Below are 27,997 nucleotides of genomic sequence, written 5' to 3' on the forward strand. Positions count from 1 at the left end.
GCGAATTGTATTACAGGCGTTGCCAGGAAAATAATATAAATAAATGCACTCGCCAAAATTTTATAAAAAATATTTTGCTTACATAATTGTTTGATTACATGTGAAAAAAACAATAATAATAATAGAAACGCATGATGAGTTCTAATTGGCCAATTTATTTGGCTTTTTTTATGCTGACACCAGCACTACTGTCGGCAATTTCATATCACAAACGAAATTATGATTTGAGATATGCAAATTCGGATGTGCCACAATGGAAGCAAAGGGTAAGTTTTAACGAATCAATGGATTAAGTATGTACAGTTAGTAACAGAAGTAAGTATACACGGGATACGTTTTCAATTTTCCCCCAATCGATTCCTTCAAACAACCTAAGTTATAGCAAAATTGTGTTTTATTTACATGAATGAAATTCAAAAATCATATTTAATCCAAATAATGACAAAATTTTAAAAAGGAACAAAACTGTAGCTTTTTATATTAAACTTTATAAAACTTTATGTCTCAAAAGTAAGTGGCTCAAAATCACCAAGGTTGCGAATTTCAAAATCGGTTTTATGACAAAAAAAATTGCAAGCTATAATCATGACTATTAGTTTATACTGTTGCTTAATTTGTATATTTTTAAACCTTTACAGGGCAGCGCACAGAATTCTTTATTTTTTTAGTAATATTGCTTAGTAGTAAATATCTTGCAGAAAACCATCAATTCGGGAACGTTTTCATAAGTTCCATAAAATCCGCAAAAACCAAACAAAGCGCATAATTTGAGCTTTGTTTAAAAACATGGGTATGTATCTATATATGTATGTATATTATATAATATTGAATACCTCCATTTATGCGTATTTTATTGAGTGAATTGTAATGTTTCCGAAAATGATCAACCGTTCCCGGAATGACAAAAATGTTCTCGAAATGATGATATTGATATAATTAGGTAGAAATAATGAAATATTTAAATTATAAACAACGGTTTAAATAACTAAGTTATTTATTTATTTATTTTTTTACAAAACTAATTACTTTTCAAAAACATCAATATCATTATCAAAATAATAATATTCTTGACTTTTTTCTTTTTTTGGCGTCGGTGTTGGAATAATACTGATTATTTGCTCAAAATCAATATATGATATATCCTTAGGTTCCAGCTTAAATTTTAATATTGTTACGCAGAGATCTCAAAAAGGTTAGTAAGATTTATCCATCATCGTCATCGACACATGTCTGGCAGGTACCAACATATCTGAAGCAAACATTTGGCTTCTCAGTAGGAACTTTAACAAGCAAGAATGTCCCAGGGGATACGAGATTTGGATGTATATTTTCTTTGCCATAAGACGTATTTGCTTCAACATCAATCTGTTTAACTTTAATCTGCTGACGACGAGATATTGTCTCTAAATCTTCATTGTCCGAGGAAGATGACCAGTATACAGATTTATAAATGCTTACTCTATTTTCAAAACTCAAATCGTTATCTGTGATCATGGGCTCTTCGTCAACAGGGGATTTAATTGCAGGCATAAAAACCTCCTCAGGTTCAACTGCACTCATATTACAAAGGCTAGAAAGCTTCGATAGTTTTAGCTCTTTATGAAAATGTTCGTATCGATATAATTGTATTAAAACGTCTAGTCCTTTTTGCCAGTACACTTTTGTGATATCCATTATGCCTGGAATAGCATCCAGAGACTTTGGAACGCGGTTTTTCTCCTCAATCACGTTGTCTTCTGGGATTACTTTTACTTCGATAGCAGCATTTTTGAACAAATCGGCGAATTCTGAGGCTGTTCTAACATCATTACCCATCAAGACATGTCTGTTGGCAGCTCTTTTTAGGTATCCTCCTACACCATCCATTGGGCCTTTACCATGACCAGCCTCGCCTTTTTTTCTATAATATTCTCTGTCCTTAGCCCGTTTAATTTCTTTCTGCTCTTCAGTCATCTTATCTAAAAACTTTCTTTTTCTAGCATTCGCCTTTTCTCTTTGGCGCAAATAAGCTGCACTATCCTTTTAAGTTTTTTTTTGAGATTTTTTTTTATTTTTTTCTTTATCAGGAGTTTCCATTATGGTGTAATTATAAAGAAACAAAATTTTAAAATAAATTTATTAAAAAATTGTAAATGATTCGTCCTTAGAAATAATATTTCATCATTCCGAGAACGCAACAGGCATTTTGGGAACGTGTCATCATGTCCGGGAACGTTTCCGAAATGACCGTTCACGAAATGACGATTTCAAATAAGCGGGCGCTTTGATTAGACGGCGGCCATCTTAAATGCTATCTGGGTTTGGCAATAGGAAAATATGTGAGTTTACTTTGTTATTTCGTGTCGTAAAAAAGAATTTCATCAATAATTAAATGTAATAATTACGTTCACGAATTGACGGACTATTGATGTACGCTCTACGAATAATGAATTGAAAGGTACTTATCATTTAGATTTATTTTATTTGACGATAAGTACTCTGACAGTCCGCTTTGTTATTGTTTTCTTCCTCGACTGACGTTAGACACCGAATGGCTGCATTCACTTAAAATTATTTTTGATCTATTATCGATACGTTCACTGAAATGACTTGTGCGATATCGGACAAACTATATTGGACATTTTTATAGTTAAAAATAAATAATCTTTTAGTATCCTTTCTAAAACTAAATTTTGTATAAAAAATACGGTGTATTGAGTAATGAAATGGGTAACTTACCTCAAATTTTTATATTAAATTTTGGACTTGTTGCTGAAGATTGTACATTAGGACGCGTTCCCCAAATGATTATCCATGCATGTATATTGATTTTATTTAAAATTTGCTTTATTAATTAGTTATATTGTTTGATGTAAACCAAAACAGGTTAGTTGAAGTAATTTATTAGTTTTTTTTCTCAAATAAGTCAAGATTTAAGACATTAAATTGCTAGCAAAGAGAATTCTGCACCTTAGTGATTTTGAGCCAAGTATACAGTTCATCATATTATTAATTTGTGTAATCAAAAGCATAATTAAAATCAAATCCTAGTATATGGTAGAATAACCATTAGACTTTACAATCGCTTTAAGTCGTGATGGTATTGATTTCACCAAGTTTTCAGTTACAGCTGGTGGTATTTTATTCCATTCCTCTTGAAGCACGTTTTTCAATTGTTCCTTATTTCTAATCGGATGTTTACGTATTGCCGCTTTAAATGTTCCTATAAATGTTCGATTGGGTTGGTATCCGGGGGCTGTGGCGGTGTTTTCAGCTGTTTTCGCACATTGTAATATATAACAGCCACTCTCGTACAATGTTGGCTGTGTGCTTGGGGTCATTATCCTGCTGGAAGATAAACGTTCCTCCAAGGCCCAATTTCGTTGCGCCTTCTTTTAAATTATTTTTCAAAATATTTAAATAACCATATCGGCTCATAATATTTTCGATAAATACCAAGTTTCCAACTCCGTTCGCAGCCATACATCACCAAACCATCACAGAGCCCTCTCCATGCTTCACAGTGCCGGTCCTATTGTTTGGATCCAATTCCGCGTTAACTTTTCTCCAAACGTTTTCACGGCCATCAGATCCACAGATACTGAACTTACACTCATCAGAAGATATGACTTGGTTGCAAAACGTTTGGTCATATTTTTCATGATCTTTTGCAAATGAAATCCGCTTACTCCGATTGACACTACTCACGAAGGACTTTTTCCTAACACTGCGCCCATGATAACCAGCACTATGCAAAACCCGGCGAATAGTTTGGGTGCTAAATTGTTTTCCAGTCTCATTTTTAACTTCAAATTTCAATTTGAGGGCACTTATTTTGGGGTTTGTCCTGATTTTGCGGACGACTCAGCTTTTTTCTCTGGGACTTAAGAGCGGCGGACGCCCACAACGCTCTTTATTAGCGGTGCTTCCCGCACTTTTATATTTATTCACAATTTTTTGAACTATAGCAAAACTCCTATCTATCAAACGACCGATTTCTCGCAATGATTTACGTTCCTTGTGATATTTTATAATCAGTTTTTTTAAATCATTAGACAGCTCTTTTCCTTTTGGTGCCATTACTAAAAATGTCGGAAAAATTTATAGGGAAGTACCCCTAAATTTTTATACTCGCTTTAATTATTTCCTTTTAATAGCTTTAACTTTTTTAATCAATACGTAAAAGTAAATGTTATGCTTACTGAACAATCGTTTGCTGTATACTAACTTGTGTGACATAAATTTCGCTGGCATCAAAGACAAGGCAAAGTGTGGATAACGGTACCTAAAATTTACCGCTAAATTAAGGCGCATATGAAAGCTTATCCCAGTACATAATTACCATGTATGAAATATTTTGATTACATGTTAAGGAAAGCTTTAGCGTCAAACAATTCCATAAATCAGGCTCCTGTATACTTATTTATGTTACTAACTGTACATACATTTGTATACTGAAATAAAAGGTTTCATAGCTGACCTCGTGGTTCATGAAGAACTTCCTCCCAGAAGTCGGTTACCGCGTGAAGGCATCAGTTAGGCACATAGCGCACGGAACGTTACAGACTTGTAGAATATTCATGGTGCTTAATAATCTGTAAACGAAGCGACTTTAAGCTTGTCAAGCGATTGAGAGGATTTAATTCTGTTTTTGGGTGCATACTCTTATGCACACGAGTTTATGTAAATATGCAAAAATTAGGAGATTCTTTGTTGTCACAGAGAGGGTATCACAGAACCACTATAAATTCCGAAAAATGTACAAAGTACAAAGTAATAATTTTTAAGAAAGAAGTACTTTACAGGTAATACTGTAAAACCACGATGGAGAGAATAATGAGATGGCGCCCATCGTGGCTCCGTTACTTTGCTCTCAGCGAATTTGACAATGAGTGACGTGGTTTTAGCACCAATATGGCCAGATTAATATTTTCGTAACTTGATTTAGAATTTTTTTGTTATTTAGTCTCCGAGTTTTAGTTATTTCTTCATGAAATTTTTGTAATATGTTCTAATTAAAATGTAATGTTTATAACTTTGTAAAATATACACTTTTTAAAAATTAGTTCAATAATTCACTTAGTTTTATTTAATTTTACTTTTTTTCAAGATCTGGTCACATTGCCCATGATTGCGGTTATTGTTGATGTTTATGAATATTCGTTTCTTTTTTGAAATGTGCGTTAATTAACCAAACGTTTTAGTGAATATTTACGCAAGAATAAGATAATTCGTGAAAGTTTATAAGTGAAAAATAAGGAAAAATGAAATGTGCAGTGAAAAATTGGAATAGTAAGAACCTCAATAAAGCGTGTGATATAAGCTTTTTTATATTTCTTATCAGCCAATATGACATTTTTCACTTTATTAACATTTTTAATTTCCAACTTTTTCTGCTTCTCCTTTCAGCAGTCAAATCTATGTCCCGCTATTGCAGTGTTGCCTAGCTTTGGATATAAAAACGCATTTAAAGAAAATAAAATACCAAATTTTTATTGAATTACTTGAAAAACTTTGTATGCGTGACAAATTGTCTTTAAAATGTGCGTTTTGTTTTAAATAAATGTGTTATCGAAATGTACAATTTAATTTATGAGTTTTTTTGGTAAAAGAAACTCTTTTGTTAAGGGAATGACTTATTTGCTGTATTTCAGGTTATGTAACACAATAAAGTATTCTTTTTGTAAAAATGTCGTTATGGTATTTTCAGTATTTTCTGGTGTTTTGTTGCTTATTTTTACTGTGAATACATCTCTTGATGCCCTATGTCCCACTAAGGAATGAGGACCGGACGAAACGATTACATTTATATAGTTTTAACTCGCATTCAGTAAATTCAAACGCTTTTAAAAGGTGTTCAAAGTTAAGAAGAGTTAAGAGAAGAAGATTTAATATTCTGGCATAACCTCAAAAAGAAAATAAATTAAAATTTCACTTTCAAAATACTAAAATTTATAAGAATCAACAAATTTTTATTAGGACTAAAATCTTCTCAGAGTGACCTTTTTTAACCTTACTTTGTTTAATAATAAATTTTTTTTATCTCACAGTTTCGGTAGCCTTAAATTGAAAACAAAAAGAAACAAACACCAAACTTAAAAATTGTCGCATTTTCAGTATAAAAAAGCACTAAATTTATTGTGAAGAGCAAATGGTTGGCAACACTGCACTACTTGGCAAACGTGACGTCACGCACTGTCTGATGGGCGCAATGTTCTTTCTATCATTCTTGCTGTAAAACAGTATTTTTCACAGCTTCCGGAAAATGATTACAGAAGTTATATAAAATTATTGGACGACCACATAAAAATGCATATTTTTTAATATTTGCCCTCAATACTTTTCAACATATCCTTTGTTGGTTGGTTGACCGAGCTCCTCCACCAGTTAGAGGTTTTTTCACATCTGAACGGAAGACCGCTCTTTATAAGAAGAAATACACTCGAACCTTCGCCAGCTGAGGGGCAACTGCGATTATAGAAAACGGTTGCTATCATTTGATATTTCATGCTCGGGCACTCGAAACGGGTACTACCGACTGGTAGACACGCACCAACCCGTCCGCAACGGTGGATGTTGAGAAAGACTACCAAACATGTGCCAAAATTGAATGGGCGAAAAACTGTGTACCCAGAAATTTTCTGAAAAATTTAATTAAAAAGTTGAAAAATTAAATGGCAATTTTTGCATTTGTTAAAATGTTTGGGACTTTTATAGAAATTCTCAAGTTTATTTTATGAGGTTTTTTTTCATATAATAGAGCGCATTTTTTTGAAAAACTTACGAAAAAATTTGAGCAGAAAATCGCGTAACACGCAAAACACTTGACTTATTTATGCCTCTCAGAAGCAAACTAAAAATGCTATATTGCTAAAACCGTAAATATTATCTTCTAGACGAGTGTACCAACATATTATAAAAAATAATAATAATCGAAAAATTGACTGTACGTAGCCCGCGAAATTTAAAAATTCACCTTATTTTTGAACAGAAATCGTGTATATGTACATATGTATGTAAATGCTACGTAAATGCAATGGCATTAGAAAGCGTATACAAAAACATTAAAGCAATAAATAATACAATTAGGACGGCCGCCGTACCCGAATTAGTTGATACGTGACTACCATTCGGAAGTGCGCAGGGTCAATAAACACTGCGAAGTCGGCCTAAAACTGCAGGTCCCTCCATTTGTGGAACAACATCTAGACCCACGCCCCATATAAGAGGAGGTGCTCGGCCAACACCCAAAAAAGATGTAAGCGCAACTCATATTTCTATACATATACTTATAATATGTATCATAATACGTATATGTATGTAGATATAATATTGTATAATATATGTATATACATATTCCTCAATATGCTTAGTTTTCATCCCTTAATTTTGGTAATTTAGGTCTCTGTACCGGGGACATCTTATTGAATCATTTTCGTGTGGATTTCAAGTTGATTGTATCTACACTGATTTCTCCTTGACACTGTGTCACAGAGAATTCTTTTGTGTAAACTGGACTCTCTCTCACTCGGTTTTCCTTCCAAGGGTTCTTTCCGCCCTTTCATTGCCATTTCTAGGGTAGGTTAGGTTAGGTTGAAGCGGTTGTCCTGTGGGACACACTCAGGCTCATAGCCCATTGTGATGCCGCGTGGGGGAGCTTTCCCTATTTCTCCTAAAACCATTGTGCGCTTTTCAAAAATTTTAAAAGATCTCCTATTTCTGTGGAACTGAGATCTTCCAATTCGTTAAAAAATTGTTTGCCTAGAATAGCAAATCTCCGTCTGGATAGAGCAGGACAATGGCACAGAAGGTGCAAGATTGTCTCCTCCTTTTCCTCATCAAGACAACTTCTACAGAAGTCGTGTGCTTGCACACCCATCCTTTGGGCGTGCCTACCTATTAGGCAATGTCCCGTTATGACTGAAATCAGTGTGCTAAGATTGTGTTTACTTTGGCTTAGCAAAGATTCTGTGCGTTTAGCACTAAGAGTCGGCCACAGTTGATGGGCGATTTTGCAGGTGGCTTCATTGCGTCATCTTTCGTTTGCTTTCCTTACGATTTATTCAAGGATAAGTAGCTTACATGTTTGTAAGGGAATGCCTATGTCACTATCTATGCACTCATCGGTCAACTTGGTGCCGAGTCTCGCTAGTTCATCGGCTCTACAGTTACCCTCAGTGTCGCGATGGCCAGGAACCCATATTATCCTTAGACGAAATGACTCAGCCATCTCGTTAAGAGATGTGCGGCATTTCATGGCTACCTTGGAGGTTGTCGGCTGTTTTGTGGGGGATTTTATCGCCGCCTGGATGTCAGTGAAAATGTAGTTGTCATTTCCGCATATCGCATCACACTGTACCAGTGTCGCGGCTTTCGTTATTGCCATCAGTTCGGCCTGAAAGACACTACAGTAGTCGGGGAGCCGAAAACTGAAGGAGATCCCCGGAATATACACCTCCGCCCACCCTGCCCTCGAGCTTTGAGCCATCTGTGTATACATGGATAGACTCGCCCTGTCTTACATCGTCCCGTTCCCACTCTTCCCTTGAGGGTAGGAGGGTCGTGAACGATGTAATGGCAAGTCTGGGTGGGAGTGCATAGTCTACCAATCCGGGAATCTCCGAAGTGCCAGCCAGGATTTTGCCGTGACCGTAGCTCTTATTTGGCCACTTGCTTAGAGTGTTCAGCCTTATTGCCGTGCTGCGCGCGATATATTTTGCCTGCAGATCTACTGGCAGGAAGTTTAATGTCGCATATAATGCTTTCGATGGTGTGGTTGACATCGCGCCAGTTATGAGAACAGATGCTAGTCTCTGAACCTTGTCAAGTTTTTTGTCAAAGTGGGATTTTTCGTTCGACCCAAATTGGGGGACATCAGAATTCGTTTTAGAGGTATGGTTCCTTCGGCAAAGTTTCTTATTTTGATCCCTAGAATATGATTTTCACAGAACAATGGGCGATTTTTTTGCCTCCCCACAAATCGACCCGGCCTATTATGCATAATCTTTTTTAATTTTTTTGAACATCGGGCAATACATCATTGTACTTTATCTGGTGAACCATTTTTAAAAACAGAATGCACGCTTCAAGAAAAACTCTACGAGTCCTATGCAATCTGATGTAAGCAATGAATTAATTAACAAGATAAAATCAATAAAAATGTAAATAAACAAAGAGAACTCGCCTAATGTACAAATTCCAATTTGGCATATTAATCCGGGAACGAAGAAAAAAATCAAATCGGTAGTTCTAATATCTCCACATCGCAAGAATGATAAAATAAAAGTTTGCGCCTTCTGAATTCGCTGCGACGTCATATACCGGGAATATACTTGCATGTGAAGAGGAGGAGTAGGCGAAAGCAATATAAACTACCAAATACAGGATAGCCAAAATTCGACGGACCCATCTGGCAACCCTGTATCTTTTGACAAAGACGACAGATCGCTTAATGACATACTGCGTTGGAAGCGTCAGTCCAAGCAGATTTTTACCATGGACAGTACATGCCACGCGAGCGCTCACAAATTGTTTAAATTTACATTCAACAAAAGAAGTCAATTGTGAAAACTCAACGTGCGTATAAAAAATTAAATAATTTGAAAAGTGCGCCTTCTAAGAAAACCATTGAACGTTTGTACGAAAGGTGCGACCAAGGTTTGTACGACCAAGGAGATCGGATGAGAATATTGCTCTTGTACGGGCCAGTGTTGAGACGTCGCCAAGGACATCCCAAAATCGCCGTTCTCAGCAGTTGGGCATTGCTCGGACCACTTTACAACGAATTATCCGCATTGATTTGCATTTATTCCCGTATAAGATTCAATTGATGCAAAGATTGTTGCCTGCGGACAAGCCTCGTCGATTGGAATGGGCACAAATACTTTCTTGCCACGGCGTAATCGGTTAAAACGCAAAAAAACTGTATTTGGAGGTATTTTTGTAATTCGCCTTTTCACAAATTAACATGCCGCTTTTAGTTCTCATTAAATTGTTTTGTTTAAATGTCACCAAACCATTCACTGAATTTTTACAAACATGTAATATCACTTCCGTTTCTTTTTTTTAATATATATTATTACTAGCTAACCCGGCGAACTTTGTTCGGCCCTAGAGGCATTAAAAAAGCAGATTTTTGATTTTATTAAGTTCATTTTTTTATTAATCAAGTATTTTAATGATGCTTTAATAGATTGCACTCTTCAGTTAAGCACCTTGTGATACACGACATTTTTTGTTTTATTATCAGGTGCAAGAACAAACAACGCAGATGGTTTTCCGACCCGTGAACATGCCACATATAATTGACAATGAGAGAAACATTGATTTTCTAGATTCAGACCACAAACTTTCAAGGATTGGCCTTCTGATTTGTTAATGGCAGCAGGAGCTGATCTTGGAATTACTGGCAGTGTTTGGCGGAAGTCGCCAAACGGTAAAATCATTGCGCCTCCAAAAAATTCAATAATGGCAATTCCACTCTTCCACTAAGGCAGCACAATCCGGGCGTTTCTCCGGAAAACTTCAATGCGCCACAATACTCGCAAACAACGTTTAATGGCTCAATGCAAACGCTAGGATGCAAGAAGTAATCAGTGTTGCAATCTTATATAGAAAAGCTTCTCGATTCAAATCAGCACTTGATTCAATCAGCACTCTTCTTGTGCGTCGAAAATGATCTACTTGTTGATCTCTGTTATTCGCTCGACGATTTCGCATTGCCAACCGAGCCGTTTCACGGGCTGCCTCGCTTTGTTCTTGTGATTGAGAAGCACGAAGTCGAGCCATACTAATAGGACTTTGAATAAGTTCGTTACGGTTTTACAACAGATGGCGTAACTTGATTATTATTCCATCGATCCACATTTCCAAACATTCATTGGAGAGCTACTGTCGTAAGGCACAAACGTCAGTATAAGTTTTTTATTTGAAGCGTAAACAACAATATTTTTACCACACTTGAAAATGTCGAATTTCGTGCCAAATAATGTGTTTTTGCGGGGAATTCTTCTTCATTATTTTAATATGAAGAAAAAAGCAGCCGAAAGTCATCGTATCTTGGTGGAAGTTTATGGTGAGCATGCTCTATCTGAGCGAACGTGCCAGAAGTGGTTTGCACGCTTTAAAAGTGGTGATTTTGGCTTGGAAGACGAAGAACGCGAGGGTGCGCCGCCAAAGTTCATGGATACCGAATTGGAGGAATTGCTCGATCAAGATCCGGCTCAAACGCAAGAAGAGGTTGCAAAAACTTTGGGAGTTGATCAATCAACCATTTCCAAACGTTTAAAAGCCATGGGAATGATCCGAAAGGTAGGCCATTGGGTGCCGTATGAATTGAAGCCAAGAGACGTTGAACGCCGTTTTATGGCATGCGAACAACTGCTTCAACGGCACAAAAGAAAGGGTTTTTGCATCGAATTGTGACTGGCGATGAAAAGTGGGTCCATTACGACAATCCAAAACGTCGGGCAACGTATGGATACCCTGGCCATGCTTCAACATCGACGTCGGCGCAGAATATTCATGGCCTGAAGGTTATGCTGTGTATCTGGTGGGACCAGCTGGGTGTTGTGTATTATGAGCTACTGAAACCGAATGAAACGATTACGGGGGATGTCTACCGACGACAATTGATGCGTTTGAGCCGAGCACTGCGAGAAAAACGGCCGCAATACGCCGATAGACACGACAAAGTTATTTTGCAACATGACAATGCTCGGCCACATGTTGCACAAGTGGTCAAAACATACTTAGAAACGCTCAAATGGGATGTCCTACCCCACCCGCTGTATAGTCCAGACCTTGCGCCATCCGATTACTATCTCTTCCGATCGATGCAACATGGCCTGGCTGACCAGCACTTCCGTAATTACGATGAAGTCAAAAAATGGATCGATTCGTGGATTGCGGCAAAACCAACCGAATTTTTCACAAAGGGAATCCGTGAATTGCCAGAAAGATGGGAAAAAGTAGTAGTAAGCGATGGACAATATTTTGAATATTAAATTTGTAACCATTTGACGTCAATAAAGTTTCAAATTTCGACAAAAACCGCACGAACTTATTCATAGTCCTATTATATAAATAGTCCATAACGTCAAAGATTGCCAAAATCACGAAAAATAAAGTAACGGCTTCCGGAAGGCGTTACCTTCTGTATTCTATTCGCCTTGACTATCTCTTGCAAATACATTTCGATTTTACCCTATCGTTGACATCGGCGCTCGTGTTAAAAATGCAACTCTAAACCATAATTTATGATTCATAACTAAAAATATATGTATATTTCCTTATTTATAAAAATTCTAAATATTACATATCAAAAACTATTCATAATTCAATGACTGAACATTTTTATATCATTTTCAGGCTTGTCAAAAAACGCAACGGGAGAAAATTAATTTACATTACATTTGCGATGAAAAGGGTAATGTCAAATGTCTGCCCGGATGGCAGGGTGACCTGTGTCAAGTGCCGCAGTGCCGAAAAGGATGCGACCCAATGAATGGTAAGATGAAATTGGCAAATCTAAAAATAAATCAAGGAGTACTATAATTACAATAAATTGATGAATACAATAAAAATTGGCTTATTTGAGTGCAGGAGTATGAGGAAATGAAGGCTGATTCATTAAACGAATAAAACCTTGTGGCAAGCCAGTTCCCTAAATAAATACATTTTTGTACATTTTTGCTTTTGCAAATCGTTAAAGCTCATTTCCCAAATTCACTCTGTGCGTCAAAATTAAGGCATGTAGTATGCTCGTACCTTCTTATAAATTCAGTTCCAAAAGTAAATATTTAATATCACAGTTGCCATTTGTTTCGCTTGACAATTTTTTAGCTGCACGTCTACAACATTCACGCGAGCAACTAAAGTTGAAAGAGTTTAAAGAGAAACTAACTGTTAAGAGATGCAGAAAAAAGAACATTTAAATAACTTGGTAACTATTTTTGAGTGTATTTTTCGGATATACGTTTACACTAAAAAAAAATTACACATATAGTATGAAATTCAGAGTGGCACCGAGAAAAAGTTGGTGGAAGAATTGCTGCCTACTTTAAGGCGAGCGATGTTTTTGCCGAATACTTTGGTTAATCACCATTTACAAGAGCGATTTTTGTTTGTTGAAACGCTTAGAAAATCGCCTTATGTAAATGCAGCCTTAGACAAAAAGGTTTTGCTATCTCTATGTTATCAACAACGTCCAAAAGTCATTACAGAGAGCACAAATGTCGGTTCATTTATAGAGAATAGTACACATATTTAACTCTCCGCCATAAACTCTTAATCATTTACAAAACTTTTTTACTGGTATTAGTCTGGCTTCATGACAGGTTTGTGAAAATGGGCTGCTTATATTTTTGACCAATGGGGCCAAAAGCTGCTTGAGTCACGGAATCAGGAAACTAGTTTCAGATGGGACAAAAGTTATCGAGCAAAATGATGTACATATATCTGCTCTAAGTCAGCAAGCTTCAAAAAACAAGCAGAAGTGCTTTTAATAAGGCAAAGAAAACACGTCTCGCAGAAGATTGGAAAGATTATAAAGATGCTCTGAAAATCTACAAGAAGGAAATCAGGAAGGCCCAAAGGCAATCTTGGAAATTCTTTTGTGAAGAGGTTGAGGGGGCAACTGAGACCACCAGACTTCGTAAGATCTTAGCGGGAAGTCCTCAAAATTGGGAACTGCTACAGAAAAGTGATGGTACGTTCACTACAACCAGTAAAGAGTCTTTAGAACTTTTACTCGACACTCATTTTCCAGGCATTATATGGAAGACACAGTACACTGTCGTGAAGTCAGAATAGATGATATATCTGAGGATCGGCTCTTATGGGCGATTGAAAGTTTCAAACACTTTACATCACCGGGTCCAGATGGTATTTACCCAGTGGAACTGCAAAAGACCGCCGGATATCTAGCACACTGGCTGCTAGCAATCTTCAAAGGTTGCTTTCTCTACGGTCATATACCTCTTAAGTGGAGACAAGTCAAAATTGTTTTCATCCCAAAAGCGGGTAAAAACTCACATACCCATCCAAAAGACTTAAGACCGATATCTCTTTCTTCCTTCCTATTGAAAACTTTGGAGAGGTTGATAGAATTTCATTTAAGCCTAACTATAGATAGAAATCTTATCTCTACGTCACAACATGCCTACACGAAAGGGAAATCGGTAGAGACGGCTCTACATAACCTTATTTACACGGCAGAGAGTTCACTGCACAAACAGGAATTTACTTTAGCAGCTTTCCTTGAAATTGAAGGGGCCTTTAACAATGTCGAAGGGGGGGCAATTACTGCAGCACTCACTGATCTTGGGGTAGAACCGGGCTTGGTAGGCTTCATTGGCAAAATGCTAAATAGCAGAATCATTGAAGCGAAACTAGGAGAATCGGTGCTCAGGAGATTGGTAAGTAGAGGTACACCGCAAGGCGGGGTCCTCTCACCATTTCTATGGAACGCAGTTGTAAATAAACTTCTGTTAATACTGGAATCGGTGGGCTGTAAGGTGATAGCTTACGCCGATGATGTTGTCATTGCTGTCTCTGGTGAATTTGTATCTACATTAAGAGACCTAATACAAAATGCTCTAGAAATACTTTCTAGGTGGGCAGGAAAGTGTGGTCTAGGAGTCAACCCAGACAAAACACAACTTATATTGTTCACTAGGAAACACAAAATCCCTCAACTAAATATGCTCAAGGGGGAAGCTCTTGTGATTTCGGAAGAAACCAAGTACTTGGGACTAATCACAGATAGGAAACTGACTTGGAAGTCAAACATCTTAGAAAGAGTCACGAAAGCGAACCTAGCTTTTTATGCCTGTAAGAGAGCTTTAGGTAGACCTGGGGAATTAAACCTAAAGTTGCTCATTGGCTTTACACTGCTGTCGTCAGACCCATTCTTCTATATGGAAATGTTGTCTGGTGGTGTGCTATTCAGAAAAAAACCTATTCTAATTTATTGAATAAGGTGCAGAGATCAGCGGAATTAGCAATATGTGGCGTCATGAAAACCACGCCATCCATGGTTTTGGATATCATACTACATCTGCCACCCCTAGATCTCTTCTGCAAATACTTAGCGACCTGCTCCGCTGTAAGGCTCAAAGCGAGCTCACAATGGAAGACTGTCACACAGGGACATTCGACCATCTTAGACTCCTACACGGATATACCCAGTGACTGCGATTATCATCCTCCCATTCTCTGCTTCGAAAGGAATTTCTTAATGAAAATCCCTTCTAGACTGGAATGGTTTGAAGAAGATCCAACACCCAACACACCCGTTAAGATTTACACGGACGGGTCTAAAATGGATACCGGTGTAGGATCAGGGTTATTTTGCGAAGAACTTTCTATTAGTGAATCCTTTAAACTACCGGATCACTGTAGTGTTTTTCAAGCGGAAATAAACGCTATTCATCAAGCCTTAAAATGGCTAAAAATAAACAGAATATCATCAACGGATATCTGCATTCTATCAGACAGCCAAGCTGCCCTACGAGCCCTGGATGCATTCCAAAGAACATCAAGGAGTGTCTTACGTTGTCGCCAATCTCTAAATGAGATGGCCAAACAATATCGTATAATCTTGTGCTGGGTTCCAGGCCACAGAGATATACCAGGGAACTGTAGGGCAGACCAACTTGCAAGAGAAGGTACCTGTTTGCCAGACATAAGTAATTTTATGGAGATACCTCTCGCAACTTGTAAGCTTTTCATTAAGGGCGCATTAATCAGGTCTACAAATCAGAGATGGATTAGCGTTAACACCTGTGAAATTGCTAGGCAAACATGGCCAAGGCTAAATTTACGTCTGTCCAAGAGCATTATAAAACTGAATAGACTTCAAATCAGGACCTTAGTAGGGGCCCTCACAGGACATTGTCTTATAGGAAATCATGCAAAGAGATTAGGCGTTTACACGCATGATTTCTGTCGTAGCTGCAGAAATGAGGAGGAGTTGGAGACAATTCAACACCTTTTTTGCACATGCCCAGCTCTAGCCAGAAGCAGGAACCGATTTTTAAAATCCTACTTCTTAACGAATATAGATAATCTATACATTTTAGGTATCAACAACCTTTTACGCTTTGTCAAAAGCTCAGGATGGTTTAATATGGAGAGGGAAATGTAGCTCAGCCCCCGCGGCTTCACAACGGACCCATTTCGTGGTCTAAGTGGCATCGTTGTCTCTATGTGCGATGCGGCTGCCAAACCTAACCTAACCTAACCTAAGTCAGATAATATTAATAGTGCCAATTTTACCTTCGAAATGAAGCGAAAAAATACTCAGATATCATCAGCGTAAGCGAACAGCATGACTCTTTTATAGAAAATATTGCCGGAGATGTCGATATTGGCGATGCGAATAGTTTTCTTCATCACCAAGTTGAAAAAATCGCATGATAAGGAATCCCTTTGTCTGAATCTCCGCTGTGTTTCATATGACTCGGAAAGATCTTTTCAAATTCTCACTGCGCTGATAGTATTTATTAGAGTCATCCTACAAAGCCGAATGAGCTTTGCGAGAATACCAAATTCAGACATGGCGATATACAGGCGATCCGTTTTGATACTCTCTAATTCAGCTTTGTAATCAACGAAAAGGTGGTGAGTGTCAATCTGCTTCTCTTAAGTACTCTCCAGGACTTGGCGTAATGTGAATATTTGGTCGAAACCACAGGTCTGAAACCATACCAATCATTTTGTGATGAAGGGTTTTTGTCTTTCACAAAGTACGCTTGAAAGGCTCTTTTATGTCTCCTTTCTTGTAGATTAGACAAAGCACGCTGAGATTCCAATCGCTGAGTATGACAATAGTTCAGCAAGACAAGCCCATCATTAAAAAAAAAAATTGCGTGACCCTCTTTAGTACTCTCCTGCGATTACGCTGGAAATAAATGAATATTTCAAGCAGACTTGTGCGAAGACGTTTTAATGAAAATGGACTTGTCAGCAGAAACAAACCGCTACTGTTGAAGAACAAATGTCATCAAAAAAAATATTATGTATCTAAATTGCACCGCTGTATGCAAAATGCAACACCTATGAATTTTTTAAAACTTATTCAACTTTTTGAATAGATTTATTTATTAACACATTGAGTGCCATGGCTACACATTTTCGTGCGACACCAAAAACTTCCTGGGGTGCCACGACGTACGAAAACGTGCGTCAGGCATTGTCTAGTCTTAGATATTGTCGTGCATTTCTGTTTGACTCTACGGGGGTTTTTTATTGTTTTTCTAGTAGCCTAATGTTTGCCCTAAATTTTGGTCCAAGCTTCATAGAGATATCTTCATTTGTGCAGTTTTTATGATAAAAACTCGGAGGTTCTTTTAAACTTTGAAAATTTATTAGAATTCATTCGAAAAAAGTATAAAAAAGATAGAAAAATATTAAAATTAAGATATGATAATTTCAATTTACATTAATTTTTTAAATGCGTATATTTTGGAAAGCAATCAATGCTCAATTGGGGTGTGTTGGGGTATTGCGGACAGTACGTAGTTGTCCTTTTTATGTTCTTTCTTGCTTCCTTTCGACTAAATTTTCTTTTTGCTTCAGCGTAGCATAAAACGCAAGCACGCCGGATGGTTTTATTATTTTCATCTACTCTTTTGGTGATGAAAAGCTGCCATTGCGGTACAGGCTGCGGGCATGTAAGGCCTAGTAGGTCCTTAGCAACGTGTTCACGGAATGTTCGTATACTCATGCTTTTATTATTCGACGATGCTTTATACACAGTAAAGGCATTAACCACGGAAAGTCCGAGTAAAAGTTCAATTCCCAGCTTTCGATACCATTTTAACCCTTTGCGGAGGGTATTTGAGTAAGAAGCCATTTGATCGGAAAGATCAATGCCTGCTTTCCCCTTATTATATTCTACCACAGCCAATGGCTTTTTTGTTGCTCGTCTTTTACGTCTCGCTCCTCGACTAGTTGAAGGCTCTTCAGGATTAGGTGCTCCATCTGTTGTGGACACCATTATCGGGACATGTTTCGTAGATAGCATTCTGACGTCGCGTTTATCTTTCCACTTCAGAACAACTATACCTCGCAAACCGACTTCTGTCAATCCACTTGATGACTTTCCGGAGTATATTTTCAACGACCAGGTGAATCCTTCAGTAGCACAAAGCTTAAAAGGCTTTATACCATAAGGATGAGCTTTATTTGGTATATATTGTCGGAATGATAGTCTGCCTCGCCATGGAATAAGGGTCTCATCAATTACTATGTTTCCACCTGGTATGTAAGTTCTTTGGTATCTCATTTGTAGCATGTCCAATAGTGGTTTTATTTTACCAAGCCTATCACCTGGTACAATTGAGTTATTGTCTGTGAAGTGCAGGAAACTAAGCAATAGTTGAAAGCGATTACGTGACATTATTTTCCCCGGAATTGAAAAGTTGTAGAGCGAATTTTTGGACCAATAGTCTTTTAAACTCCCGACCTTCACCAAACCCATCCACAAAAGAAGGCCAAGGAACTTCTTCATTTCAAAATCTGTTGTTAGTACCCAATTTTTTTTTTGAGAAAATCTGGTAAGAGCACCTTTATTTACATATTCCTCAGCATATTTATTTGTTTCTGATACAATTACTTCAATAACGTCGTTGTCAACAAATAGGAGAAATGCATCGATACAGGAAATATCTGCTGGAATAGGCTGTTGCAAGCCTGATCGCCCAGTGAATGTAAAAGTTTTTTGACGAGAACTAAATTCAGTCCAAATGTTTGTTTCGGAAGAATCGACTACGTTATCAATGTTATTAGTATCATTGTTATTATCAGAGTCAGTGTCCGAATCATCTGGTAGCCAGTTCTCATCAATCAAGTCATCGAAAGAAAAACCATAGTCATCATCACTTTCTTCCAACGCTTCAAGTATTTCACGATCTTTAAGGTTTCGCTTCGCCATTTTTCTAACTCAAATCTACAAAAATAAAAGAAAATAAAAATAAAAAAAGAAAGAAAATAAAGAAAAATAAATATAAAGAAAACAAAAAACGGCAAATAAAAAAAAAAAAAATGAAATAAAACCAGATATAATAAAAAATTTAAATAAATGTAAATGAAAATGCGTAAAAAAAATTAAGAAATAGCAAACAAAATCGCGTCGCACATTTTCGTACGACAGTGATTTTTACGATTACCATTCCGTCGTGCAGTGCCATGTCGTACGGAAACGTGCGACATAAAAAACCGCTATAAAATCCAAAATAAACCACAAAATCATCCGGGATTGGAGCAGAACTGAATATTTTCTACTTTTACATCAGTTTATAGCAAAAAATGTTCTTGGCACCCGGGGAGGGTTTTCGTCAAAACCCCTTGGCACTCAATGTGCCTTCTAAAACAAAGAACTTTATCGCAGAACGTTTCCGTTTCACTCTGCTGTTTCCATTGTAAAAGATACACTAACACATGAACTTCAAACGACCTTTAACAAAAATTGAACTAATAGAATTGAACTAATAATAAAAAAAATGTTTATGTATTCAAATGAAATATGAAATAATAAAATGGCGCATACATTTTGATCATTGGTGTCACTTTCAATACTTTTCAAATAAGCTGCAGTAAGCTAGCTCTTGCTCTTAAATTTACTTGGGGTTAAGAATACGTCACATTTTAGAGAAATCGAAAGCAGTTCCGTCACAATGAAAAGTCCATTATTTGCCCATTAAGATCACTCATACGCCGCGTCATTCAGTACAATATGAACATTTAAAGCACTCGGTGCACAAAATAGCTCTTATTTATAGTTTGCAGTATATGCATGTAGTACAATGTTATTGTTGTAGCAACAATATTCTCATACTTCATGTACTTACCAACGACAACTTACACAGTTTTCCTTTTATGCAGTATCCTTATAAGTATCCTCGTTTGTATACGACAATTGTATGGCAGTTAAATGAATAAATTATGTTGTAGATTAAATTCAAGTATTCAGAATAGATGTCTGGTTTTTCTAGCTACCCCGCATTTTATCCCTCTTTACCCCATTTCATAGTTTCGTTGCGGTTTTTAAAATTTATCAACCCAACTTTCCACGGCATTATTGTAGATTTCTGGTTCTATCTCAGACGATCTTCATTTTAAGGTGGCAAGTTTTTCTCTACGTATATCCTAATCTCCGATTAAGCTGCGCTTTACTTAATTTCGGAATGACCAAGATTTCAAGCAAGAAAATTCTATCAAAATAACATCAGATTCCCTATTAATAAACCAAATTATTTTCTGCTTGAAATATTTCTTTCACAAGTTTCAATAATTCCTTTTCGTAGCTTTTCCCATATGCAAGTAATCGATTTTATCGTTTTTCATTGTTATTTATTATCGTAAATGTGCGGGTATAACCACTTTGGTTCGTATCGGTATTGACCAATTATTAATATCAAACTCAACTGCAGACTTCTTCAGGCTTATTTAGGCTTATCACAGAATACACACCTCGATGCATGCAAATCTACACTAACCCAAACATTTTACATGTAAAAACACAAATGAAAAGATTTGTATTCATTTTAGGCTACTGCCAACGTCCGGACGAGTGTCGCTGTCGCATCGGTTATACAGGCGAATTTTGTGAACGCTGCATACCACTGCCAGGCTGTCAACATGGCTACTGCAACCGGCCATTCGAATGCATCTGCAAACCTGGTTGGGATGGTCTCTTTTGTACCGAACGTAAGTAAATATAATATATGTATGTATATGTGTTCGCTAAAATTTTTCATATTCAAGCAAAATTTATGTAGGTCTTTAGCAGATCATTCATTCTTACAAACACATATGTAGATATAACAACAAAAGTAAATACGGCTACTTGCTTTTTAAAGCCGCTCCAATCTCAATTGCTTTTTATTTCGGTGCTGTTTTTGTTTGTTTCCAGCAACCTGCCGTTCGGGCTGTCATAATACACGCGGCTACTGTGAGGCACCTGGTGAGTGTCGCTGTCGTCTAGGCTGGGCGGGCCGCAGCTGCAGTGATTGCGCCGTGTTGCCTGGCTGCCAACATGGCACATGTCAAAAGCCACTCGAATGCAATTGCCTGCCAGGCTATACTGGACTGTTGTGCCAAACAGGTGAGGACAAACTCGGAGTGCGAGTGTGTGGTTTGAGTGAGAATTAATTGGAAAATTCCGTAACTGATCAATTTCCAAAGCAAATTGTTGTAGTATTAGTAAATGTGTCTGCTTGAGGTTGTCGGTCCACTTTTTAAGATTTATAGAATTTTTCAAAGCATTGATTTTTAATCACTATATTTTATGTAATTCGTAGAGTCCAAATAAATAAGCTAGGTATTTCAGAATAATACTAGATTCTAGGCCAAAGTGAAATATCAATTTCGAGATGAAGTTGAAGACGATGCGCATTGGCTTCGCCAAAAATAAACCTTAGGATGGGCATAACTATGGTTGAGGAACGTCTCTCTACTCAAGCTACCTATGCCTACCTGGCATATGAAACCAAACGAACATTCCACAGAAAGAAGAAGACACTGGTACTTACTATTATCTACTATTTATTTTTTGTTTTTGTTTTATAAAATTAGCTTAAAGAGTAAATCTTAAAAGCAAGTAAATTTTACAAGTAAGGCAATGACATCGACGCCTACAATATTTATTATTTATTATCTACGATGTTATGCACAGGTTCTTTGAAACTTTTTCTCCACAGTTAAATGCATGAAAAAGGGAAGTTCTTAGGTCTGTAAGTAAGATGTCTCCAAAAGAAGAATCCAACGTATTTCCGAATACAAAAATGATGTCATCCCTTTGCCGTTACTTTGTTAATGACGAAGTAGACAATTGAGTGGCGTTAATACAGAAAATAAACAAACATTTGTGTGCAAACATAAGCTCGTGCAAATATTTGAGCGCACTATTCATGCAATCATTCGAGGCTTTCCACTTACTTTTGCTTCCCCTTCTTTTCGTTTTTTACTTTCTGTACCCACGTCATGACCTTTGGTATGGCGTAACTTTGTATTCGTCATTCTTGCTTACTTACACCTACTCCACGAGCTTGACTTAATGGGATTCGTAGATAATTAGAAATTACTCTTTAATGATCTCAAATAGGAACAAATTACGTCACAATATAGGAATGCTGAAAATTTACTAACTGCACAGTTGTCCGGTATTTATAAGAAAACGGAAGTCCTCCATCCACAAGTCTCCACATGATTTCTTCGAACATAATCTACACAGCAGATTAAAACTTATCAACAGCTCTGGGTGCTTGTAAAATAAATCCATTATTTTTGCGCAAATAGTTTAAAACTGTTTTATGGTCGAAGGTCAGCTTCGATTATTTCGACATTTTCGACATTTTTTTAACATCAAAAATGCCTAAACGGAATCGACGAAACCAAAATTGTGATTAATTACCTGTTCAGTACCGGCAACATAAACATCATTCACAATTTCGTATTTATCAAAGAATAACTGTAAAATGTACCGAATTTCCTCTTTGTTGACTTCCATTGTTCCCTTTAACTAACAACTGAGTGGAACAAACAAAAAGCATCAAAAGCATTGTTTAGTATTAAATGTCACCTTGACAACGAGCATAAACTTTTACGAAATATCGACCACTACAACAATCTAGCGAGAAAATAAAATATTTTTTTTTCCTCAAACTAATATTACCAGGGTTAGGATTTAAAGGCAGCAAACATTTGAAAATAGGCAAAATGAGTTTTCAAAAAAGGCAAAAAAAAGGCATTTATTTTTAAATTTTATAAATATGTACACTCTTTTACGTACAGTTAAATATTTTTAAAAATATATAAAGAGGTTGACTATGATTTTTCGCCTTTGCCATCATAGTAGGACAGTGCCTCTAAATGCCTTTTAAAATTTTCGGGCAATAACCTCATGCGATTATCACGAAGCATTGATTTGAATGAACTAAAGCTCCTCTCGACATCCACAGAGACTAATGGTGCCCAATTCTCCACCTCGTTTGTGGTTATATTTTCTGGCCATGCTACCGACTCTTCACCATTCAGAATCCCGGCATTTTTTTTATCACTTTCAGACCTTGATTCGCTTGAAATACCATGTTAAATTTTTCCAATATTGTTGTAGCTACTGGCCCTCTGGCCTGTTTTAAATTGTGTTCTATATTCTGCAGTGCATCCAATACAATATTTAGGCGAGCCAATATATTAATTATTAAAAAACCAATCTTAGTATATACTAGCGTAATCCACTACTAATTCGTAGACCGTGCATTTTTCAACTCAATATTTATTAGTGCCGTTTTCGCCATCTTCAGTTAACGCTAACTGGCACCTTATCTGACAGATCACCGACGATTTCTGTCAAATATAGTGCCACTTAGCGTTAACTGAAGATGGTGAAAACGGTCGTTTTAATTTCAATATTAAAAGTAGTAAATCGGTATAAATCTACGTTCTAAAATCCAACTTTTAAGTCATTTAAAATCGTCCTGAAATAAAAATGTGTTCTGCACTTGAAAATATTGAAATTAAAACGATTTTATATAAATAGTCCGTAAGGCAATGCATGATGAACAAGTTAATAGCGGATTGAACTAGTATATAAAAGTATGTAAATATGTTTAGGTGTAAAAGTAACCTCTTTTCTGAAGCATTTTGAATGAATTTCTTTCGCCTACTATAAACCCAAAGTTAGCCTGAATATAAGCCAAATCCTCTCGAATTCCCTTGTTTGCAAACAATTTCTTTGCAAAAATAACGCAAGCCGCCTCGTCATTGAGACCATCAACAACATCTTTGATTCCGTTAAAATTTTTCGCATAATATGATACTGCCTCCAACCAAGTTTCCCAGCGTGTCAAGACCAAATTTTTTAATCATTTATACCTAAATACATGGATTTAAAAAAAAACTTACTGGTTGAGGTGGTAGAGGTAGATCTGGTTGCTCTTCTTGAAAGAATCGAATTCTTGTTGAGCTTTTTGAAAATATTTTCTCCATATTTGCAACTAAGGAATCAATTGGCAGAACTGGCTTCGCAGTTTCTCACATACCCTGTGAACTCCGTGCGCAACTCATGTAATATGAATCATTCGTGGATAAAATAACTGAATCCCAACTACGCTTTTTTCATATATGGTGCAGCGTCTGTAACAAATATCAGCACTTTATCCCGTTTTACTTCTTCTGGTCATAGAATTTCTAAGGCATCAAAGAGTTTAGCAATTTTCGAAGCGTTTACCTTTTGTATTACTTCCGATGTTAGAAGAAAGCCTCGGCCACTTTGCCGTAAATGACCGACAATGACATTGCAAACGATTCTGCCTGCTTTGCCCGTAGTCTCATCAATTGACAAAAAATGCTGCTGTTTCCAATATGCGACCGTATTTCTTCCAAAACATTTTCATAAATTTCTTTTAAATAGTACTTCCGCATAGTCGATTGATCAGGAACTTTTTTTTGGACATATTTTCCATAAACGATCTGAACTCTTTATGATTGGCTTTTATCAAAGGTATATCGCAGGCTACCATCATTTTGGTGAGATCTCTGAAAAACTCGTTTGATGTGGCATTATTTAAAAATGAAGTTATATATTGTGCCTTCGGAGCCAGTTTCAATGTCGCCGCTTTTTTGTGTTTTTGCGTTTGAAGATGTTGTTGAATATGATGTTTTTTGTCGTGATTTACTTTTATTCCACAGCATGAACAAATGAGAATCTTTTCGTCAGTCGCAAGTATGTCTTCCCTAAATTCTTTTATATAGCCGCGGATTTTCACGGAATTATAAGAGTGTGCCTTAGGCATTTTAAATTATCGCAAATATTTAACTCACGAAGAAAATTAACGCACGATTTTGAAAATGTCAAGTTTTATCTACAAAAAAAAGAAACTTATCATATCGCAAGCTGAAGAAGGAATAGAAATTAGCTGAAGAGTAGAGAGCAGTGTTGTAAAACAAAAAAGCTGTGCCAAATCCAAGGTACTTTGTCAGGCTTTAAATATAAAAAGGCAAGAAAAAGGTAAAGCACCTAGAAAAGGCGGAAAAAGGCGATAAAATCAAAAAAGGCACAAAAAAGGCAAAATAAAAATTTATATTTTGTATAAAAAAGATGTCAAACGCGTAATTCTTGATTTCGTTAGCAGATAGGATCACGCAGACAAAATAGGCAAATGCCTTAAAATCCTAACCCTGAATATTACAGTTTTAGTTTTATAGAAAGCGTTTTCATAACATAATCGCCACAATTACAAATTAATAATGGAGTAAACAGGAATTGGTAGTAAAGAAAATCTGTTTATCGAAACTTAAACTTACACCCAATCAGATAGGGTTGCCTTTTTCTGGAAATAATTAATCATGAAATTCGTTGTAAATTTTAGATTGATCTTTTGTTGCCAGCTCCTAACCATATATTAGCCAAGCCTTACATCCAAATGTCTATCTACGAGGACTTGTCGCAATAATTGCTAAATGTTTCATTCTTACAAAGCCACCAATATTGAACTCAATTAATAAAGGGGCATCGAGTACGATCAGCGGTTGGTTTCAATTCTTGTTCCAACTGCCAAGGTTTTGGTCATTGTATATATGTATATTAGGGCGGGTCGATTTAAAAATCGCTCATTGCTCTGTGAAAATCGTATTCTAGGGATCAAAACAAGAAACTTTGCCGAAGAAACCATACCTCTAAAACGAATTCTGATGTCCCCCAATTTGGGTCGAACGAAAAATCACACTTTGACCCATTTAGAGTGCTCCAATCGAGTCCAAATGTATGACCGACCCCCACTAACTTTGGACGGCCGATCCACCCATGCCAGTGGCACACCTCCTGGAACTCCCCTGGGGGGTTCCCCATACAATCATTTCAAAATATCACCATTTTTGGCCTTTACACGAGAAAAGAAACTAACTCAATCAGAATTCGTTTTAGAGGTATGGTTCCTTCAGCAAAGTTTCTTATTTTGATCCCTATAATATGATTTTCACAGAGCATTGGGCGATTTTTTTGCCTCCCCACAAATCGACCCGGCCTAATGTATATATAAGCACTTCGCAAATTTTCTTGAATTTTTGATATTGTTTCACAAATGGAGCGACCTACATGTGTCTTTTATGATGTTTATGGCTTGGCAATATTTTTATCAAAAACAATTCTTCTGTAACACCAAATTATGTTAATTTCGTACAGAAGTGTAACGGTTTGTGTGACCTTGTGTGTATATCTGGCCGTAAGAAAGTTTGTGGCTTTCTGTTGTTTTTATTTATTCATTGTTTTTCACTGTTTTCATTACTCTTGTTTAGCTATTTGTGCAACGGGCTGTCACAAGCAGCGAGGCTACTGTGCCAAGCCGGGCGAATGCCGGTGAGTTTCTGCGCCGAAAATGACAAAACATATTGAATTACTGTGATACCACTTTTTGTGGGTGTTATTTGATACTCGGCTTGTTTTTGTTTGCAGCTGCAAAGTTGGTTGGACAGGACCAAATTGTGACCAATGTTTTCCCTATCCAGGCTGTGTGAATGGCGATTGTGAACGGCCATGGGAGTGCAATTGTAAACCTGGCTGGGGTGGCATGCTGTGCGATGAAAGTGAGTAGAACAAAATATAACAACCAATAATTGCACCAGAAGCAGTAGTAAACTCAGGCGAAAACATTGAAATTCTTTAATTTTCATGCACTTTTATTTCCATTTTTTTACTACTTTACAGAGCTGACATACTGCGATGAACATCCGAATACGTGCGAAAATGAAGGGCATTGCATACCATTCACCAAGGATGATGGCAGTTATCGCTGCGAATGCAAAAAAGGGTATTTGGGTAAAAATTGCGAGATTTTAGATGAGTTTATGTTGACTTCAACGTCAGCACCGCACATCACACCGCCGCCAATGCCCAGTTGGGCAGCTGAAACGGAAAATAATGACGATGACGCGGATGGCACTGATGTGGGCAATTTTAATGACGGCGGTGATCACCAGCTGGGGAATAAAGTAGAACCCACAAATAATGCGGTAATGACAGCAACAACAGCAGCAAGTCCAACAACGGCAGCAACAACATCATCAATAGCCGACAATTTTACAGCCATCAGTGTAAGCACAAAGCCAGCACAAGCTCAACCACAATTCAATAGAGAAACTGCATCAACTGTGCTCGCCGTTGACAAGTTGACGAATATAAATGACATTAAGTCCACATTGGCCAACGAATTTAATAATACTAAGCCACTAACATCTACTACAGAAGGTAATGTTGCACAATTACAATCGACAAGAAATACGTCTGATGTAGTAGCTGCAAAAATTACAAAAACAGCAGATACTCATTTGAATTTAATTAATGCAACAGCAGTCACTTTGAAGTCGCACGATGCATCAGTGCCCAGCCGAGAGACAGAAGAAAATATTGCAATGAAAAGCACCTATTTACCTCCCAATCAACACACCAGCACTTCTTCACCATATGCGCTAGCGGCCTTCTCAAGCCCTATGCCCATTCCCTTGCACTTTCTCGAGCCAACCACTCATAATCAAGTCACTCATACAGGGGCTGCGGTAAATTCGAATTTAGCAACTCCTTCCGCTACTAATGCGGCTAATGAAGGTGCTAACGGTGATGAATATGAGGAGAGCGATGACAATGATGACAACGAGGAAGACGATGATGGTGATGATGACGATGACGATGAAGATGAGGACGAGGACGAGGATGATGAAGACCAATTAATACCAGATGTGCTTAATAGTGTTGCATAGCAGATATTCAGTTCTGGTACCGGTGGCGAATGCTTCAACTGTTTAACGCCGTTTGATTTCATTTAATTACTCATTGTAGTGGTTATTTGAGAACATAGGTCAAATATATACCCGTATATATAGGAACATATGTACATATATGTATGTGTCTAAATACAAGTAATATTTATTCATCAATTAGTAACGTTTGCAATACGATGGAAGCACGAATGACCTTTGTATTACCCAATGTCATTGGCACTTCCATTTTGAAATTATT

General features: G+C 37.1%; 1 protein-coding gene across 1 annotated transcript; it reads left to right on the forward strand.

The window, feature by feature from the left end:
• On the forward strand, positions 1 to 27,997 carry LOC128858509 (abnormal pharyngeal pumping eat-20). The gene is made up of 7 exons (XM_054094861.1): positions 1 to 266; positions 12,349 to 12,487; positions 20,533 to 20,691; positions 20,897 to 21,088; positions 26,281 to 26,341; positions 26,438 to 26,568; positions 26,690 to 27,997. Exons 1-7 carry the CDS (start codon positions 132 to 134, stop codon positions 27,736 to 27,738), a joined length of 1,866 nt encoding a protein of 621 aa, XP_053950836.1. The 5' UTR covers positions 1 to 131; the 3' UTR covers positions 27,739 to 27,997.

Source organism: Anastrepha ludens, chromosome 3, assembly GCF_028408465.1.
Source record: "Anastrepha ludens isolate Willacy chromosome 3, idAnaLude1.1, whole genome shotgun sequence".
NCBI lineage: Eukaryota > Metazoa > Arthropoda > Insecta > Diptera > Tephritidae > Anastrepha > Anastrepha ludens.

Bases quoted from the DNA above. Each gene is read 5' to 3' on its own strand.
- LOC128858509 (XM_054094861.1), top strand. From the start codon at position 132: ATGATGAGTTCTAATTGGCCAATTTATTTGGCTTTTTTTATGCTGACA. The intron at 12,488-20,532 runs GTAAGATGAAAT...TATTCATTTTAG, and splicing joins AGGATGCGACCCAATGAATG to GCTACTGCCAACGTCCGGAC. The intron at 26,342-26,437 runs GTGAGTTTCTGC...TTTTGTTTGCAG, and splicing joins GCCAAGCCGGGCGAATGCCG to CTGCAAAGTTGGTTGGACAG.